Raw genomic sequence first — 22,212 nt, 5'->3', positions numbered from 1 at the left:
CCCCCCTGCTTTCTCTCTCCATCTCTATGCCCTCAACTCTCTCTCTCTCTCTCTCTCTTGTCACTTCTTCTCCATGGCGACGCTACTGTTCTCTTTACCGATAACATTCCAAAGTGTTATAACTATATAGAACTATATATATTTACATATCGTCCCATTCTTCTAAACGGAGACTCTCTCCTTATTTATTTGTTGGCAGAGCTACAGAACATGAAGAGAAGGGAAGGGGAGGAGAGGACGGCATACAGTGTCGTCCAATTAAATTGAGGGTCCCAAGAAATTCTGCCTTTGACTGGTGACTGTGGGCCACCATAACATTTTTTTAATATTTTTTAGTGAATGAATTTTAATATATATTTTTGTCAAGAGCTTTTCTTATAAATTTCTTATATCTCTCATTTTCAATTTATTATTTTTATTATTCTAATTCAATAAATAACTTTGTTAAATGTGAAAACTAAATTTTTAATATATATATATAATTTTTATCAATTAACTTAGGTCTGATTTGGTTGTCCGTAAGTTTCCGTTTCCGATTTCAATAGGTGAAAAAGTTACTATTTACTATTTGTTTACGCGACTTTTTAAAAACGCCTTTTGCTATACCTCTGTATTTTCACCGATATGAGAAGAAAAAAATTCTACTTCTCCGTTGTAATACATTCGTTTAAGAATGAAAATAACGTCGGGGGGAACCAAACGAAGCCTTAACTTATGTTTCATTTGAAACAGTTTTTTTTTATTGTTTCTTAAAACATTTTTTTAGTACAAAACTTTTAATTGTGTATTAAAAAGCTACTTCAAGAAACAATAAGAAAACCGTCTCAGACAAAGCCTTAATCTTCATTTAAAACAACTTTCTTATTGCTTTCTAAAACAATTTTCAAGAATAAAAATTTCTTAAACTAAAAAAATTTTGCACTAAATAACTGCTTTAAAAAGTTGTAAAAAAACTATTCTAAGCAAAGCGGTAGCCCCATTATTTAAATTTATGAATTTCATTTTATTTTATTTGGCTATTTTACTGCGTATGAGAAAGGATTCGAATTGTTTCATTTGATGGACTTAGAATTGAGTTGCACTCAAAGGTTTCTCCATGCATGCACTCAAGATTTTGGTCTTGTGATATGATGTCCTATGACATAGTTCTAATCTGATGAATTGACCTACATAAATAAGATTTGAATGTCATTATGCTTCATTCAATTAATATTTATTTTTATGCCATAGATAAAAATCATTGGCTTGATCTTTAATCATATATTTCATTAAAATTTTGATTAAAATTTGCGCTTTTAGAGATTATATTGACCTTAGAGTGATACATTTAGAATGAATGTGGCTATTGCAAACTTTTTATTTATTTATTTTTTTTATAGATTTGACTAAATTATTATTTTGGCCACAAATGATTTTAGTCACATAAATAATAATTTTAATTTTTTAAAAAATTTGTGACTAAAGATAAAATATGATTAATAAGATTTTTATATGCTTACTTTTAAGGAAAATATGTGTATGAAGATTAATGAAATAATTATTTTCTAATTAATTTTAGCATAATTGAAGAAAACTTTATTTTAACAAATGTACATACACTTTGCCCCTAACCTCAAAGTTTTTTAGTTGGTTTATGTTAAAAATAGGAATCCTCTAAAATTTTTTGATAGGCAACGATCATAGAGAGCAGAACAGTCAAAGTGTAATATGAAAGAGTGAATACTAATAACGTAGACGTGCAAACCCTAGTTGTAAGGGATGAAGAAGATAGTTATATTCTTTATGATCTATCAATGATAAGTAAATTTCCAGCAATTTTGATGTCGTTAATAAGATTTTTTAAAAAATTGGCAAGTTATCCATACAAAAATCGACATAATTATAGCGATTGAGTATTACATTGAATATTCCATTAGAAAGTTATTGATATTTTCGATTAAAAAATTCCTTCTACAATAACCACTGATATGCCCATGTTTTACATAGTGAATCATAAGTCTCATATATACCATCCCTTACCTTCTCCCGATATTCTTTATTTTCCCTTCTTTACATTCTTGATGATCTACATTTCCCTTACTAGACAAAAGTCTTATTCACACACTTAGGCTTCGTTTGTAACAGCTTTTTTGTTGTTTTCTAAAGCAAATTTCTAATACAATACTTTCTTGGTATTAAAAAGTTATTTTTGAAAACATTAAAAAAGTTGTCACAAATAAAGTCTTAGCTTTTGTTTGAGTCGACTTTCTTATTACTTTCTAAAACAGATTCTTAATACAAAAAAATTATAGTTCATAAATTTTTTGTATTAAAAATTTGCTTTAGAACGCAATCAGAAAGCCGCCCCAAACGAAGCCTTAATCTCATTATTTTATGCTCTAAATTGAACTCATCTCTCTTTTGTTATCTTTCACTCCTTTTTTTCATGAGCTTGTGAGAACCATGATGCCCTCATCTGTTGATTTCTCTAGCATCTCCATTCAAACCAGCACTAATAACAAAGCTAATGGAAATAAGAAAATTTTGACCTTTAGAAGGAGCAAGCATTATTGAGGAAGTCTTTTTTCTAATTTTTTTTATCAAGGAAGTAATTATAATTAAAATAAGGGAAATTTACATACATACCACTTTATAACATCCTATTTACATATCTAACACCTAAAACTTTAATATTACATGCACAAATCTCTCTCACGCCTATATCGCCGAACCCGACGTTTTTATGAAGAAAGGCCCCCTCTTATGCTTCCCATACTTGAAGCTAATATTTATGTGAAACAAAAACAAATAAATTTCTCTATAATTGCTTTATATTAAATACAATAAATTTACAATATAAAAAATTCTCTATAGTATAAAATAATAAAAATCCATGTAAAATTTGACTTAGAAGTTATGACATAATTGAAATTTCTTAAAAATAATGTTAAAAAAGATTTATTAGTGATATGAAGAAGTGAAAAATAGAATATTCCAAATAAAAAAAATTCAAAATAGTTTTCAGACCATTCATATATGATATGTTGCCTAATTTAATCTCTCGACTATACAAAATTGTTTCGAAATAATCCCTCGTATTATAATTTTGATATAAATTATTTTATAATTTAATCCATCGACTTTACAAAATTTATTTCATTTTAGGCTTCAATTGGAACGCCTTTCTTACTGCTTCTTAAAATAGCTTTCTATAATTTAGAAGCTATTTTAATAAGCAGTAAGAATATTATAGAAAGCTACTTCAAGAAACAATAAGAAATTCGTCCCAAATAAAACTTTATTCTCAAATAAATCATTTTGAATTAGTAAAAATTGAAATAATATTATATTTTACGATTAAATTAATCATATATATGATAGTCCACACAAATTTTAAATTTAATCCATTCTAAAAATAGAAACGAAATTGTGAGGCAGTAATATCAGATATTGCAATCTCTATTTGACCGTTAGTATATTTTTCCCGCGTATATCGGAATGACGATCTCCGCCTGTAATCAACGGTGGATATCAGCTCCCATCAAATTCGACGCTACCGATTACTCGATACGCGCTACCAATCTCCCCGCCGGCACCGAATCGAATTCCCTCATCCCGTATCGGTTTCGGTGCTGGGTCACCGTCCCCGAGTTCTCCTCTCTCTCTCTCTCTCTCTCTCTCTCCTTCCTTTCCCATCCTCCGCACTCCGCTGTCGCCTCTTTCTCTCTCTACCGCTCAATCTCTTCTTCTCCACATAGCTTTTTCCGTTTCCACCCTTTTAATTTATTTTCTCTTTCGGACGCTTCATTTTTCTCCTCCGCGTCCTTTTTTATCTACCGCAGAAGCTAAACCTACATCATACGAACCACGCGAGTCGCCGTCGTCTTCGTCTACTTCGCCTTATTTAATTGGAGCCAGCCCTCTATTTTCTTCTTTAGGTCATTTCTCACATCCAGATCTTTGCAAGGTATCTTTCCTTGCAGATTACAGATTTCTTTCATGTCTAGGGTTTCAAGCTTTTCCCTTTGATCTTTTTCTTTTTGTCTTTTATTTTTTTTGGGGTTTTTTATATGGTTTATTAGATTGCTGACTGAGTCATGGCGATCGTCAAGAACAGCTTTAGGGTTTCTAGAATGAACGGCGATTTCTCACCTGTGACTCTTTCAAGCGAAGAGGATGATGAGAGCTCGGCGTCGCTGGCGTCGTCAAGCGACGGAGGTTCTGCTTCCGATGCAGATTCTGGCATGGGTTCAGACGAGATCGATCTCTCCGAGTTCGGTGAGTCGGGAATGGAGTTCTGCCAGGTGGGGAACCAGAGTTGTAGCATCCCTCTAGAACTGTATGATCTTTCTGACCTTGGGGCGGTTCTGTCAATTGAGACATGGAACGATTGTCTCACCGAGGAAGAGCGGTTTGCTTTGACCGAATATCTCCCCGACATGGACCAGGAGGGTTTTGCCCTAAACCTAAAGGAGCTGTTTTGTGGGATGAATTTTCATTTTGGAAGCCCTGTTATGAATTTCTTCAATAGGTTGAAAGGCGGGTATTTTGACCCGAGGGTAGTTCTTTACCGCCAAGGTTTGAATTTATTTAAGCGGCGACACTACTATCATTGGTTAAGAAATTATCAGAACTCCATTCTGGGGAATCTTGTTCAGATTAGAGATACTTGGATGAACTGTAATGGATATAGCATTAAAGAGAAGCTGCGAGTTTTGAACAAGTTGAAACGAAAGAGGAGTTTCGGTTATGATAAGAATGGAGATTTGGGTTCTGAGACGAATTCTGAAAGCGACAACTCTAGTGAGGATTACTGGAGTAAAAGGTTCAATATGAATCGTCGAGCTACCAAATTATCTCACAAAGTTCCTTCTGAGGTTTTCTCGCAAAGGAGCAGGTTGGATATGGAGCCAGCAAGGTTTGGCAAGGAGAAATCTAAGGGAATTTTGAAGATTGCTTCCCCGAAGGGCTGTAAAAACAATAAAGGTAGCAACTTTCCTTTGTTGTTTGACAATGGAGCAGAGAAAGCAGAAATGCCCAGAGTATCACACGGTTTTGGCCAAAAAAGTTACTATTCAGGATTTGATTTGCTTAATGGCGGTGGCAGAGGAGTTGCTGGCAGCTATTTTGAGGCGCAGGGCAATACATTTGCTGGGCAACGTGAATGGAATTCGTGTGGCAGAATAAAGATTTCTAGGTCCGGTTTGATGAAATCAAAAAATAAGAAGGATTTTCTGGAAGAGGAACCAAAAAGGTATCTTGGGTTGCCTGATTATCTTGGCAGAGGCAGGAACTCTGATCAGGAAGTTACCATTGCTTCTTATGACTTTGATCCTGCTACGAGTGTGAAGAAACTGAATCATTCTGACAGGAACTTGAAGCATACTGTGAAAGATGGCCTTCAGCATCGATTGCCCAAATCCAAAGTATCTAAGGGTTCTGCTATTACTCCTCCCTTCAGGCAACACAAAGTTTATGATGAATCTGATCCTCTCAACAATTCTGATATGTTGGATGACAGGAGTACAAGAGCAAAGAAATTGAAAGCTGGAGATCATCAATGTTTTGATGCAAGTAGAAGTGGCATTGATTCAAAAGTTAAGTCTTATAAAGTTCTTCCTGCGGAGATGAGTGAACCGCTCTTTCAACCAGAATATAGAACAAAAATTTCACAGGGTAAGCTGAGAGATAAATCATCTCATCAATTACGAGCCAGTGATAAATATTCAAGGGATAGGCCTACCTATGCTCAAAGTGAAGAGACTGAATCAGATTCTTCAGATCAAGGTGAAGAAGCTGGGGATGGTTATCCGTACACAAGCAGATCAGAACTTCCAAGTACTGCAACTGAAACTCGGCAGTCAAAAATTGTTAAACCAGTACATGATCCTAAAAAATCAAGTAAAACTGCAAAATCCAATAAAAGGGATCGTTCTCATCCACTCGATGGTGGTATGAGTGGTCACACAGCAGAAGATGAGCCTTATTGTAAAAATGTCAAGCAGAAGGGTAAAACAAATCGTAAAAGCTACTTGACTGAAGGTAAATCAGCAAGGAAACACCAAGCAGTGCATATCAGTGAAGAGTCACAGCTTGCTTCACATGGTTCTTATGCTGTAGAGAGAAAGAGGAAAGGTTCAGCAAATGCATATCACTCTTTCCAACAAGCAAATGAAAATTGTAATCTTGGAAGTAGCATTTTAGATGAAGCTGAGGATAATTTTGATGCAAATACAAGTCTACAGGATATGCAGCTGCAAGAAGATAGATCTGTAAGCAAAAACAAAAAATCTACTGATTATGCTTTTGAGATTGATCATCACCAAAGTTCAAACATCCCTGGGATGGGTTGCAATTCCTTGTTGGAGGATATAGGGAAGGAACAAGATGGGTGTCTTGAAGGTCTGGATGGACCTTCTTACCAGCAGTTTAGTTCAAAGAAGCAAATTGAAGATTCCTCTACTACCAAAAAGAGAGGTAAAAGAAAAGCCGACGTAGCTGTCTCTTCCCATCTGTTACTCCCTGAACCAATCATTGTGGAGAAGGGTGCATCTGAGTTAGAGCTTGATACAAGGACACAGAGAAAATCCTTCACTCTGATAACACCCACCATCCACACTGGCTTTTCCTTCTCCGTTATACATCTTCTTTCAGCTGTTCGGAAGGCCTTGGTATCACCTCATATGGAAGATAATACAGAGATTGGTAATCATCTTGAGAAGGTTACAGGAGAGCCAAAAAGGTTACCACAAGTTGCCAATGACATTCCTCATTCTCAGGATCAAATGGAAGGCAGCTTTCTTGAGCCTTGCGGACGGAGTAGTTTCCCTTCTCTCACAATTCAGGAGATCGTTAATCATGTCAGATCAAACCCTGGAGATCCTTGCATTCTTGAAACTCAGGAGCCGCTCCAGGATTTGATTAGAGGAGCTTTAAGGATATTCTCATCTAGAACTGCACCGTTGGGAGCCAAGGGTTGGAAGGCACTTGTATCATATGAGAAGTTGTGTAAAAGATGGGCGTGGATTGGTCCACTTTCTATTAGTTCATCTGATAACGATAATGCTGAAGAAACTTCTGCCGAGACTTGGTGCATTCCACACAAGATGCTTGTCAAATTGGTTGATGCCTTTGCTAATTGGCTAAAAAGTGGTCAAGAGACCCTTCAGCAAATAGGAAGTCTTCCAGCACCGCCTGCCATGTTGCCCGTCTTGGATGAGAAGGAAAGATTCAGAGATCTCAGAGCCCAGAAGAGTCTTAACACTATCAGGCCAAGTTCTGAAGAAGTAAGGGCATATTTCCGGAAGGAGGAGCTCTTACGATACTCAATTCCAGATAGAGCCTTCCAGTACACTGCATTTGACGGAAAAAAATCCATTGTAGCACCATTGAGAAGGGGTGGCGGCAAGCCAACTTCAAAAGCACGCGATCATTTTATGCTCAAGCCAGATCGCCCACCGCATGTCACCGTTCTTTGCCTTGTTAGAGATGCCGCTGCCAGATTGCCTGGAAGTGTTGGAACCAGAGCTGATGTTTGCACTCTGATCAGGGATTCCCAGTATATTGTTGAAGATGTCACTGATGCACAGATCAACCAAGTTGTCAGTGGTGCTTTAGATCGTTTACATTATGAGCGTGACCCTTGTGTACAATTTGATGGAGACAGGAAATTATGGGTTTATCTGCACAGGGACAGGGAAGATGAAGATTTTGAGGATGATGGTACATCATCCACAAAAAAATGGAAAAGGCAGAGGAAAGATACTACAGATAATTCTGACATTGCAGCAATGAATGATGCTAACATTGTTGCAGCTGGGGACCTAACTATGGTTGGTTCTTCTGGATATGATTTCCATCCTGATCTTAATGTTGATTCATCAGCTGTCGACAATGGTGAACTTGTTTATAGCGATATGAGGCCTACTAAGGAGAATTTTCAGTCTTTTATCAACACATCGCATTTAGATAGACGTCAAGACAACCTCATAAATTGGGAGGTACTTGGGGTGAATCACTTGCCGGAAAATAAAATGCTTTGTCAAGAGAACTCCACAAATGACGATTTTGATGATGAATCTTTTAGCAGAGATAGGACAGCTGCCTTCTTGAATGGAAGCTTATTGTGAAATTGTTTTCCATGATCTCAATATGTGATTCCATGTTTCAGGAATGATCACGGTAATAATAATTGCAATAAGTTTTTTAATTTCTGAAATTTAGTTCTACACTCGTGTTTTTGTTCCAAAATATTGCATTTGTAAAGATTAGTTAGCATATATGCATATCATTTTACTGTCTTTCCATCAATTAGGCTTTCTGGTTATCTTTTTTATTACTTATCCTCTCTTCCTGAATTTACTTGTGACTAACCAATTGATTATGAACTCAATGACTTTCTTCTCAATCGTTATGGTTATTCTTTGTTTTGTTGCTTTCTTTTGTTCTCATATGATAATTCTATCTTGCTGGTAAGTTCTGGATGGACACAAGCATGATTATGGTGTTTGTGTCTGACCGATGGATCTTTTATTCCATGTAGAAGCTCAATGGGCCAAGATCTCGTGCCAGGCAAGTACACTAAAACAATTTGTAGTAACTAATTTCATTTAAGTGGTTATAAATGATGTAGGAAGTCACAGGATTTGGGTTTATTAATGCAACTAATATAATGCTTATTATGGTCACATGCAAAGAAAATTGAGGATTGTATTTAAGTTTCACAAATAGTATTTTAACTTGTCAGTTTTGATCACAATTAGGAGCACTAAACATGACAATATCAAATTATGTAAATGAAATATAATAAATAACAAAAATTTGGAAGTAATAAAAATCAAATCTCCTGTCTGTATATCAAGAAGGTTTCATATGTTATTAGGTTTTCGCATTTGTATTATAATCCAAAGAATCATACATTTAACTTGCACTCATAAGATTAAAAACTAGAAGTAAATTTTTTGTAACCATAGTTACAAATTACATTGCTCAAAACATCTATTTATAGACTCCTCTTTTTTTTAAGTTAGTAGATATGATCGGAATAGGATAAGCTCTATTTATGTTTCATTAATTACAACTGTAACTTGAATTTTCATAACATTATCTCTCCATGGCCGAGATAGCCTAGCATGCCGTTCTAATTCTATAATGCATGGGATTGGGACAAATTCAAAAAATGAAACTCACCAAAAACTCACAAGGTAGGGGTGATTATGGTTTAGTTTTGTTTTATTTCATGAATTTTAGAATCAAGCCATTAATGTTAGTTCTTAGATAGCTCAAACCAAATCGTTATATTCTAATATAAAAATCATTACTTTAGTTTTTATTAGCTTTTAGTCTTGAGATTTAAAGAGAAATGTTGCATTTAATTGGGAGAAAAAAGATGCATATATGCACAATATGTACATGTAAAATTTTTGTTCCAACAGTTAGAACTTTTAATCCATATGTTCAAGGATTCCTATTATTTTATGTTATCTTTTGAGAATTTGCCTTTCTTTGTTGAATTCATTATATTTTGGAGAGGAGTAAAAGATAAATGTAGAATGCTCACGTGAGAAGATAGGGAAAGAAATTTTAGATTGCCTCTACTTATCAAAACTCATAAAAATTTCTTATGAAATATTCCATATTTTAATCATAAAAATTCTTTGTATATTTTTATTTTAACTTTATGGGTTTTGAAGCTCCCAAAGAAATTTTGTTCCTGAGATTAATTACATCCTGGGGAGTGCTTAAGAATACTCTCGATAAAAGAGAATAACTTGTGTTCCAAATCTATTCAATCAGGTTTTTCAATGAATGATAGTCATTTCAGTATGGGGAGCCAGCCTTATGTTTCAAGGCCATAAGATAGAGAAGGTGAATCACTGTATCCTAATAGTCAGTCGCCTTGCAACAAATGAGGGTCGAATAAATGACCTTATAGCTGAGCATCAAAGGGATGAATGAGCTCAAATGGGTTGATGGGTGTATGAGAGGAATCAAGAAAATATAGGCATGATCTGAATCAGATCATCTGATTCGGATTTCATGGATCCCTCTTCCTAAGTCATCAAGCTTGAGATTCACTTAGCGACAAAGGTAGTTGACCCAACTGAGCCTTGAGACACTCTGTTAGCAACTATGAGGTGCTCTAGAGGAATCTCTTGATCTTAAACTAAGGAAAGAAAACACAGCTTCCTAGATAGGCATTTATAGTAGATGGATTTTGGAAAGAGCATAGGCCTTACTAGATAGAAAGGATGCCTACAACAACAACAAAAAAAAAAGGATAGAGACAATTTAATCACAAGAATTAAGCTATTTGAACTGACCTTTATACCTTATAATCCTGTTTGGATAAGAAAAACCACTAACATATCATATATCAGTCTAGACCACAGGCAAAAAAAAAAAATGCAATCAAGTCAGATATAAGTAATTATTCTCCACATGACATGAATGATGCAAAATTATCTGTCCTAATTTTGAGGTTTTACTAATATGATTTAGGTTTTAGATCATGAAATGCTTTTGTGAATCAATCATTGCTAATAATTGTTTCTCCCTTATGAAAAGGCATAAGAAGCACACAATGCCACCTATGCATCCATATGATCACAAGGGGATCAATTTTATTTTATGTTTTAAAAGTGGCCATAATGACAATGCAATAATTATAATTTTAGAATATATGAATATGAAAGTTAGTTATAATTGATTTCATGTAGATTTTAATGAATATTTAAATCTTATTAAATATCTAATAGGAATGATTTAGTTGACTATGATAGGTTAGAAGTACTATATAAAAAAATCCCTTTAAACTACTAGCGTGGGTGAGAGCGTTGTGGAGTAGCGGGTTTTGGTTGGAGGGTGCCTCAGGCGGTGGCAAGCGGAAATGCCTGCGACCACCACCATTATTATTATAATTAGAAAGGGTCGAGGCTCCCAGTTTGAAGGCTTGGGAAAGTTTTTCTTAACCTATGAGGCTACCTCTAAGGTCAAATCAACATATCCTATGCCTCTATAGCAAATCTATTTGGCTATAGAGAGATGGAATGAGGGAAGAGAGTGAAAAGCTATATCTTTAAGAGGTTGATGACGAAGGTACCTCAAGCAACTAGTTTCATATCCTTCATATTTTTGAAAGTTGCAACAAGTCTGGAAGAAGACTATGAAAGAGGCAGTAAGAGATGTCTAAGACTTTATTTTCTTCCCACAAAAGATAATATATCTCCATCTCCAACTCATCTTTTATTTTATTTATTTAATGAGTGTGTTAATTCCTATTTTTAAGAATAAAGGTGATGCACATGTGTGTGCGAATCATAGAAGAATTAAGTTAATGTGTCATACTTTAAAACTATGGGAGCGAGTTATGGAGTATAGGTTGCGGCGTGATATTAATGTTTCTCAAAATCAATTTGGAGTCATGCCGAGTAGGTCTACTATGGAAGCCATACATTTATTGAGAGGTTTGATGGAAAAATATAGAGAGAATAAAGAGGATCTACATATGATATTTATTGATTTAGAGAAGCATATGATAAAGTTCCAAGAGAAGTGCTATGGAGAGTTCTTGAAAAGAAAGGAGTTAATAATGCTTATATTCAAATCATTAAAGATATGTATGCTGGAGCTATTACTTGTGTTCAAACACAAGGTGGTTTGACCAAGTATTTTCCTATTTCGTTTGGATTACATCAAGGATCAGCCTTAAGTCCATATCTTTTTGCTTCAGTCATGGATATTCTCACTAGACATTTGCAAGAGGATGTACCTTGGTGTATGCTTTTTGCTGATGATATTCTTCTTGTTGATAAGACTAGAGAGGGTGTTGAAGGTAAACTTGAATTATGTAGGTCAACTTTAGAGTCTAAAGGTTTTCGCTTGAGTAGATCTAAAACTGAATATATGGAGTGTAATCTTAGTAGCAATAGACCTAGTGAGGGGATTGTGACTTTGGGCGATCAAGTCATTAATAAGAGTACACGTTTTAAATATCTTGGATCTATTGTTCAGAGTGATGGTGAAATTGATGGGGATATTATCAGCAAAATTCAAGTTGGATGGTTGAAGTGGAGGAATGCATCAGGCTTATTGTGCGATAGAAAAGTCCCCCTCAAACTTAAGGAAAAATTCTATAAGATAGTGAGACCTGCAATGTTTTATGGTGCCGAATGTTGGCCATTAAAAGAGAAGCATAATACTAAGTGTTGCAGAGATGAGAATGCTTAGGTGGATGAGTGGCTTGAACCTTAGAGATAGGATACGAAATGAGTATATATGTGAAAAGGTTGGAGTAGCTCCAGTGGAAGATAAGATTAGAGAGAGACACCTTAGATGGTTTGGTCACATTAAACGGAAGCTTGCCGATGACCCGGCTAGGAAAGTTGAGGTATTAGATTTGACTTATGTTAAGAAAAGTAGAGGTAGACCTAAAAAGACTTGGTTAGAAAATATTAGAAATGATCTTTCATTATTAGATTTAAATGAGAATTTGACTTTTAATCGGACGTAATGGAGAAAAAGTATTCATGTAGCCGACCCCACGTAATGGGACAAAAGCTTGATGTTGTTTTTGTTGTTATTTATTTTGCATGGGGAATGTTATGGGTTCTATTGTTCCTAGCATGAAGAAGATTACTAGGAAGCTTTTAATATTTTTTCCTTAGCCATCCAAGCTTTTAATTTTCATGTGGAATAAAAACTAAACTTTATCCTTATTACGCTAGGTTGGACTCCTTGTCAGCTTAGTTTAAACTAAGTAGTATTTGCCCAAAGCATGGTTTACCTAAATGGGTTTCAATTAGGCATGAACTAGATTCAGAAGTGTTGCTAATACCTACAAAGATTGGTTGACTTATGGATCTATGATCATTTAATATCCTCCTTCGCATTGAGTGTTATAAATCAAGTTTGCTTACAATATTTTGAATGTGGAGTTACATAGTTTCTTAGTGAGAATATATGCAATGATTTCCTATTAGCACATATGGACTACAATCTTTTTTTAGTTTCTCTTATGAAATGTTTGTCCATCTTCACATTCTTGGTGCAATCATATTTTACTAGATTATGAGCAATTTCAATGACAGATTTTTTGTCACAGATATATCTTCATTTGCAAGTTCTATTTAATTTTTAAATCTTCTAAAATAATTTTGATCCACATAAGCTCATACATTTCTTGATTAATGATTCTAAATTGAGATTCAATGCTAGATCTTAAAGTTATATGTTTCTTGCTCCTCCATTTTATGATATTCCTTTTCAAAAATATATAATATCCAATTATGAATTTTTTATCCACCGGTGATCCTACATAATCCACATTAGTATACCTTTCAATTTATAAATTATCTTGCTTTTTATAGAGAATTCATTTTCGAGGACTTAATTTAAGGTATTCGAGGATTCTATAAGCTGATTGAAGGGAAGACTCTTTGGGTTTGTGCATGAAATGGCTAATGTGACTCACTGTAAATGCGATGTATAGACGGATGCGAGGTATATAGTTTTTTGACTAATTTTATATATTTTCCATTGTCAACTTCTTTTCCTTCATCCATGTTTAATTTTTTATTTGATTCTGTTGAGGTTTCATAAAATTTATAATAATAAACTTTTTAGTAGATTCCTGACATATTTTTTGTGGAGAGAGAAATTTTCCTTATTTGGATTGAACAACTTTATTTTTCCATTGAGAACTTGAGTTTTCCTAGCTCTTTGCTATCAAATTCTTTAGTAAGCTTTTTCCTAAGAGACTTCTTTTCTCAATTATCATTAGTTTTGATAATTATATCTTTACCGTATACGATGCTAATTTAGATTTTGCAATCAATTGAGTGCTTTATGAAGCGGTTATGATTTTCTTGGCTTTTTTTGTATTCAACGTTATTAATGATTTTTTTAATTTGCCAAATCATATGCTCGAATTTTGTTAAATGCCATACAGAGCCTTTTTTTAATTTACACACTTTGTTCTGTATGAAACAAATATTAAATCCTTGTGGTGAATTCATATAAACTTCTTCAACATCCTCATATAGGAAAATATTTTTTATATCATATTGCAACATTGACCATCTATGATTGGGTACAAGATAAATTAAGATGCGTATTATTTTCATTTTCACAACATGATAAAAAGTTAGGATTGAGTATATTCCCAGGATACCAATATTGCTTTATACTAGTCTAGGTTTTCATATGCTCTATATATTATAGAAAAAATCTATTTGTATCCTACCATTTTATTCCTTTTGGGCTGTTCAGCGATTTCCCAATTATAACCGTTCTAAAATGTTCATCTTTTCTCGTATATTAATCTTCCAATTCTTGCTCGAGAGTGCCTCAATTAGAATTCGTGGTATTGTACTAAGGTTGAAGTTGATACTTGTAAAAAAAAATTTATGAGTAGGAGATAGTTTTTGAAAGATGTGAATTAAGAGATGTGATATAGAGAAGAATGTGTAGTGTTAGGTTAATCATTATCATGATAATAGTTTTGAGTCTTGAACTTTCTAGAGATTAGATTGTGCTTATTCCTTCTTGTATGGACTTGAAGGTATGCAAAATTTAGAATTTTTTGGAGCTTGTGTTATAGGAATTCCAAGATGAAAGAGTATGAGGATGCGTATGGATTACAGTATGAGGGCCTTATGAGGATCAATCCAATGGTTAAAGCCCCGGCCCGTAATTGTTATGTTCAAGGATCCTTATCAAGATTAGTTGATTTGTGGGTCTCATGATCATTCATCAATAACCAAATTCTTAAGAAAGCCTCCAATAGAGTAGATGAGTAATAAGAGAGAAATTTGTGTACAATCAATGTATAATACAGTTGTAGATACTTCATCTCCTCATGTTTTTAACCGGTTGATTATATGCTAGATGTACTTTTTCAGGTTTATGTGTACATATCCAAGTATATGTATATTTATTGTTTCATGTTTAATGAAAGTTTATGGTTTAATTTTTTTTTGAAATTAAAATTATTTTAAAAATTTAATTTAAATTATTATAATTTCTTTTAGAATGTATATCATCTCAAAACATTTCGTTACGGTTGTTTGTTCCTTTCTTGGTTCATTCGAATTGTCGTGCCAGTTTCTGTCACTTTTTATGTGGGAGGAGAATAGTATATTAAAGAAACTTTAGAACATGCTTCCTCTAGCAACTAATCATCAAGGCTTTAGTTGCTTTTAGGCATGTTCATGAATGTTTTCTTACCGTTTTGAATAAGATGATTTGCTTCAACTGAAGAAATGCTTAATGGTTTTGTTTGTCTGATTTGGCTTACAGAAAGATAATATAAGGCTTGTTGCTGGTTCTCTAGAAAGTCATAAGAATTTTCTTAGTGTTAATTGTGGTTCAAATGCATGAAGTAATAAGCATAATATGGACTTTTTGAAAGGAAGAAAAATGGATTTTTGGTTCCAACGCATTCAATTAGATCTGGTAAAGTCAACTTTATTTCTTGTAATTAAATTTTATGACATTGTGAATCCAAATATTTTTGCCAAGTTCAATGAAGGTTTTGATATTTTATCTGCAATTTGTTATTTGAAATATAATTGTCATATGTTTTATTTATTAAAGTCGGGCATATGGCCTATAGATAAGTAGTCATAACCTTAATTGCATACAAGGAGGACATAAGAATTAGGGCTATCAAAATCGGGTCACGCCAACCCGAACTGACCTGACATTGTTCGACCCGACCGGAACTAGACCCGTTTTTGCAAACGGGTCGGTTTTCTTAATCCGACCCGCTTCGGGTCCAAGTCAACCCGAACCCAACCCATTTTGGGTATGTTTTACTAAATTTTTTTTATTTAAACCTAAATCAAATTAAGGTAAGATTTACTTCAATCAATTTAAAATAAATATAACTTAATTTAATTTGGGCAACAATGTTTATTATTTTTTAGAAATATAATTTATTTATTTCTTAACAATCTTTTAAAATCCTCCTAAATTAATTAAAAACGGGTCAAATCGGGTTGATTTCGGGTTTCGGGGTCAACCCGAACCCAACACGGTTTTACAAACGGGTTGAAATTCCTAACCCGAATCCGACCTGGTTCGGGTTCGACTTGACCGAACCCGAAGTTTTCGGGTCGGGTCAAATATTGAAACCCATAATAAGAATAGTTACAAATCAAATTTTATGCATGGAGCTGGTGAATTTTTAGTTTAAAAGAGGTTACAAATTGGACTAGAACCTAACGGAGACATTCTCTCACAAACACCCCATTTTACTGATGTAGTGGTGATTCCATCCTCTGATTGCTGCAATTTGACTGAGGTAAACTGCCAGTTCTGTGATTCGATGGAGACTATACAAGAAGCTGGGAACTTGGGCAAATCATGTGTAACTCCGATAAAGCTACCATATATTTATTGAGTCTTTTAATACAGAGCAACTCCATATATTTTGACATGGATGTTTTTGCTACCAGATATGCAGAAGTTTCATGGCTGGCTCCTCTCCATAACTCTGATTGCTGAAATCCAAGCTGCTTCAGAGCTGAGCAAGCAAAGCCTTGTTCTACTGGAAAATATCCCCGTGCATAGTAGAACCCCTGGATCATTTTAACTTTTGTTTTTAGCAGTTTTTGCTTCGGAATCTGTTCGTTACTTATTGCAGTGCATTTTCACTGGAAACTATTGTTAAAAAGAGCTGGTGGGGTTTTATATCATGCAGTTCTGTCTCTCGGTCTAAGATAGGGTTGCCATTTTGTTCCCTGCTTCTGATTGCAACTACAGGTGCTACAAATCCTGCAAGCCGGATTTAAATTTAATTAAGATCAAAATTTATAATGAATTTATTTTAAAATGAGTATAATATAAATTTTAATTAATTAATTGTATATTTTATTTGTTGCGTCTTGAAATATTCACGGCGATAGAGAGAGATAGTTTAGTATTTTAGTTTTGTACGAAGATCCAATGCACAAATAGATAAAAGAGTTGGAGTGTAGCGTTCATAAGAGGCACCAGAGTTTTTACGTGAAAACCCCTAAAAAAGGGAAAAAACTATGGGGCCTTGCCCAATTTAAATGAATCCACTAGTGTTTGCAGTTGATTACAAATGAGGCCTTTCTTTGGGGGGAAGGTATTGGCTTGATGTAGCAAATCTACATCATATAGTGTACATTACATAATGGGAGTTGGAAGAATGTTTTGACATGTTCGTTTGGTCGGCATGACCATAGTCGACAAGCGATGGAGGTTGGAAGGACCTTAATCGGGTGACGGAGGTCGGAAGGACCGTATTTGGGTGACGGAGGTCGGAAAGGCCGTATTTGGGTGACGAAGGTCAGAAAGACCGTAGTCGGGACCGTTGTTGGCAGGCAACGGAGGTCAGAAAGACCATAGTTGGTGATGATGGTCAGAATGATCGTAGCCGATGGGCAACGAAAGTCGAAAAGACCTTAGTCGGGCGGCGGTGGTCAGAAGGATTGTGGTCAGTAAGCAACGAAGGTCAGAAAGATCATATTTCAGTGACAGTTGTTGGAAGGATTATAGTCAGTGGGCGATGGAGGTTGAAAAGACCGTAGTCGGGCGACAGAGGTTGGAAGGACCATATTCGGTGGACGACGGAGGTCAGAAAGACGATAGTTTGGTGACGTTGGTCGGAATGACCGTAGTCGGTAGGCGACAGAGATCATAAAGACCATAGTCGGGCAACAGTTGGTGGCCGGGCAGAAGTCAGACGATGGTCGGTGGCCGAGCGTAATCCAGCGTTAGTTGGTGGTTAGGTGGGAGTCCGACGACAATTAGTGGTCGAGTTGAAGTTCGGAGACAGTTGATGGCTGAGTAGAAGTTTGGCGACTTTTGGTGGCCTGGTGTAAGTCCTGCGACAGTTGGTGGCCTAGCGGAAGTGATGCAATCAAAAAATATAGGGGACCCTATATTTGTTGATCACAAAGAAGTCAAAGACACACTAAACTTGCTTCACTTAGAGAAGAAGGATACAAATGGAGTGGCACTTGCGGAGAGACGAAAGATGTTAGAAGCCAAGACGAAAGGTTGGAAATAGCTCACAAGATTTCTGGAGGGGATGAGAAAAAAGACAGACAAAGCTCACAAGCTTTTCCAATGAAACCCGTAGGTTTACATTTCCAAAAATCACATATCATTCACCATTTTTAAAACATAACAAGCCCCTCATATTTATAGGTATGAAAGGGGAATACAAACTAATAATGAGCTAACCCTTAGTTCAATAAGTGAACTAAAGACCAGCTCATAAATGAGTTAAAATTTCAGCTTAATTTTATTTGAGCTTGTAAACTCGAGGGAGGCCAAAATTGATTTATTTTGGACATGAGTTGACCCCCCTTTGTTTACATCAGGAAGTCCGGCGAAAGTCCGACGATGGTCGATGGCCGGGCGGTGGTCGAGGAGCCGGTGGCAAGAGAACTCTAATTTATCTTTTCTTCTTCCTCTCTTTCTTCTCCTTGCTTCCTCTCTTACTTCTCTTCCTTGTTTCCTCACCCCTTCAGTGAAGAATGAATGGTATATTTATAATTTTCTAGAAGTGACATGTCTATTAAATATAGAGAAGATTAAGGGTACATTGGGAGTGGTTCGAATGGACGACCAATATAGATTCTCTTGATCATGGACTGTTTATCGAGTATTTAAGTGCCTTAATGATGTCAGAATTCAACGATCTTGGACTCAATGGATTCGTCTAGTCGAGCCACTTGATTCGACTATATGCATGCCACGTTTGGAAATCGTTTGGTTGTTTTATTTATGGTTTGAACCTTCCAAATGCGCTTCGGGTCTTCGATTTGGACCCATTTAGGCTTGGATTGGGTCGAATTCAGCGTAGTTAGGTTCTTCTTTTCAAGATGTTCAGTTTGATAATAAGTTTGTTGAAATTGAAGTTTGGATGGTCTTGAATTTAATTTTGAAAGTTTCTAACTTAAATTTGCCTTGAGATTCGTACCTGATCAAGATAATTTTTGGATGATATATTACTTGTCCTTTTTTGGGACGTCGAAGCTCTAGAAGTTCGAAAATATGTTACAACTTTTGAGAAATTTTCGATGTGATTCAAAACTTGAGAACAACTAGATCGTGAATATAGAGCTCCCGATTAGCTTAAAAAGTTTCAAAATTGTGTCTGTAACAAAAAACGGTCTCAGAGAGCCTAAAAATGCCTGAATTGAAATGTCATGGCCAAAAATCTCGAACGTGACTTGGCGGCCGAATCGACTGGCCGTTGCCGCCATGTGCTTCTCAGCTTGCCCGCACGTTTGGGCTCGCGTTGTTCCGGTGTTGTGTGCCGCTTGGTGAGCCAATTGTAGCTACAACTGCAGTTTAGTTTTTTTTACAACAATTGTTTTCTTTTTTTTTACATCAATTTTTCTTTTTTTACCATAAAATTTTCCACTTTTAGAAATATTTGTAAGAATATTCTTATTCCTTAAGAATTCTTTTAATATTCTTAGAATATTATTATTCCTTGGGGAATATTCCTCCTCTCTTTATACCTATAAATACCCCCCTAGGGGTAGAGAAAATTGTAACTTCTTCTTCACACTTCTTCCTCTAATTTTCTTACAGTATAGACCTTCCACTGTTTTGAATAGATGATATCCCCTATCAAGTACAAGTGCTCCTCTTTGTGTAGAATGAACTTTTTCCTCATTCCATCTTCTTCTCTTATGAATTTCTTTTAACATTAGAGACATTCCACTGTTTGAGATAGGTGACATACTCTATCAAGCTTCAGTGTTCCTCTTTTGTGTAGAAGTCTCAATGAGAGTATACTCTTTCATTAGACCATCCATGATAGAATAAAATTAACTTCCTCTTGCATGAGGGGGTGATTTGAAAAGATTTGACTGTAATTGCACCTGGGAAGAGAACCAATGATTGTTAGTAGACGAATTGAATTTTGACGATGATTGAGCAGAAGTCCGACAATAGTCGGCGGCAGGGTGGAAGTTCAGTGGTGATCGATACTTAGGTGGAAGTCCGACAGTTAAATGGAAGTCCAATGGTAAACATCAGGCGAAGGGCTGATGGTGGTGATGGTCAAGTTGCATCCTATTTAAGGAAATATGCATTCATACTGATGGAGGAAGACATCAGACATCCCTGATGAAAAGGGTCAAAGCAGTGTGCCATGTTAGGAGTCTAGTTACACACTAGAACAACAACATCAAGCCTTTGTCCCACTACGTGGGGTCGGATACATGAATCCTTTTTCGCCATTGTCCAGTTAAAAGTTAAATTCTCATTTAAATTTAATAAAGAAAGATCATTTCTAATATTTTCTAACCAAGTCTTTTTAGGTCTACCTCTACCTTTTTTAACATAAGTCAAATCTAATACCTCAACTTTCTTAATCGGGTCATCAGAAGGCCTCTATTTAATGTGACCAAACCATCTAAGGCGACTCTCTCTAATCTTATCTTCCACTGGTTACACACTAATAGTGCCAATTTTGTGCAGGCCTGATAGTTATCAGGTTAGAATCTTTTTTTAAGAAGAGGTTGAAGGAGATGATTCAAAGTGCAGTAGATAAGAGGTCGGTAGAATACTCCAATGATGTTTGACATTTTTAAAGTTGTTTGTTAGAACGTTGCTCGATAACATTAACTTGTATGGACAAGGTTGAGAGAATCTACCAAGGATGTTTGATCTATCTAAAATTATTTGCCAAAATATTGCTTGATGACGTTAACCTGTGTAAAAGAGGTCAGAAGAATCTACCAAGGATGTTTGATATATCTGAGATTGTTTGTCAAAGCGTTGCTCGATGACATTAACATGTGTGAAAGACGTCGAATGAGTAAATCAAGGATGTATGACTAATCCAAAATTATTTATCAGAGTATTGCTCGGTGACGTTAACTTGTGTGGAAGACGTCAGGAGAATCCACCAAAGATGTTTGACCTATCCAAGATTGTTTGTCAAAGCATTTCTCGATGACGTTTACGTGTGTGGAAGAGGTCAAGGGAATCCACCAATGATGTATGATCAATCCAAAATTATTTGTCAGAGTATTTCTCGATGATGTTAATCTGTGTGGAAGAGGTCGAAAGAATCCACCAATAATGTCTATTTGAGATTATTTGTTAGAGGATTTCTCAATGATGTTAACATTTATGGAAGAGGTCGATAGAATCCACCAAGGATGTATGACCTATCCGAGATTATTTATCAGAGCGTTACTCGTTGACGTTAATCTGTATGGAAGAGATCGAATCAAATCCCCCTGGGATCAGTTATGCCTTGACTGGGAGGGAGTAAATGCCATGTGTATCCCGAATCAAAGGTGAAAAATGATTTATCTTTATACCGTTACTGCCTTTTTGAGGTCGAGGTTAATACCTTGACCAAGGATTAAAAGTCCAGCTAGGGACTATATAGAGCTTGAAATTTATTAGAAGCATCATTCAATTTTTTAGGGGTTCTATGACAAATGGTTTTCCAAGATATTGTCTTGGATGTTAAAGGAGTTGGAGGAATTTTGTTGGCCACGATTACAATTAAGGTTACCCTCAGTTCACATTTGATTTCCATGAAATTGATGTAGTAATAGCTGATGTCATGATGTTGATATGAACGATCTTTCGAGAGTGGAGCAATAGTTGCCCCCCTCCCCAAGTCAGGAACTACATTCCCATAGATATCACCAAACTGTTGCATCTTGGAATATTCGTGGTGATAGAGATATATATAGTTTAACATCTTAGCTTTGTGCGAAGATCTAACACACAAACATATAAAAGAGTTGGAGTGTAGCGTTCATAAGAGACACTAGAGTTTTTACTTGAAAATCCCTAAAAAAGGAAAAAAAAATCACAGGGCCTTGCCCAGTTTAAATGAATTCATAAGTGTTTGGAGGTGATTACAAATGAGGCCCTTCCTTGGGGGTAAGGCCTTGGCTCGATGTAGCAAAGATACATCATATAGAGTGTATTACATCATGGGAGTTGGAACAATCAACGTTGACATGTTCGCTTGATCGACATGACCATAGTAGGTGAGCGATGTAGGTTGGAAGGACGTAGTTGGGCGACGAAGGTCAGAAGGGCCGTAGTCTAACAACGGAGGTCAGAAAGATCGTAGTCAGGCGACGATGGTCAGGAGGACCGTAGTTGGTGGGCGATGGAGGTCAGAAAGACCGTAGTTAGTGATGATGGTCAAAATGACAATGACCGTTGTTGGTGGGCAACGGAGGTCGAAAAGATCGTAGTCGGGCGACG

General features: G+C 35.7%; 1 protein-coding gene across 27 annotated transcripts in view; it reads left to right on the top strand.

The window, feature by feature from the left end:
• Nucleotides 1–3,643: 3,643 nt before the first annotated feature.
• Nucleotides 3,644–22,212, top strand: part of LOC110110740 — a 31,693-nt gene continuing 13,124 nt past the window's right edge. For 9 of the 27 annotated variants that reach the window (XM_020842350.2, XM_028693652.1, XM_028693658.1 and 6 more), the window contains exons 1-3: nt 3,644–3,946; nt 4,062–8,160; nt 13,347–13,479. In XM_020842350.2, coding sequence (XP_020698009.1) covers nt 4,077–8,108 — 4,032 coding nt within the window. In that variant the 5' untranslated portion in view covers nt 3,644–3,946; nt 4,062–4,076 and the 3' untranslated portion in view covers nt 8,109–8,160; nt 13,347–13,479. Of the gene's footprint in view, nt 3,947–4,061; nt 8,161–13,346; nt 13,480–15,276; nt 15,777–16,244; nt 16,349–16,436; nt 16,551–22,212 lie in introns of those variants that run through there. The other 18 variants (XM_028693649.1, XM_028693651.1, XM_028693648.1 and 15 more) reach the window with 8 other exon arrangements.

Source organism: Dendrobium catenatum, unplaced genomic scaffold, assembly GCF_001605985.2.
Source record: "Dendrobium catenatum unplaced genomic scaffold, ASM160598v2 fragScaff_scaffold_334, whole genome shotgun sequence".
NCBI lineage: Eukaryota > Viridiplantae > Streptophyta > Magnoliopsida > Asparagales > Orchidaceae > Dendrobium > Dendrobium catenatum.
This window is presented reverse-complemented; position numbering and strand designations above follow the sequence as displayed.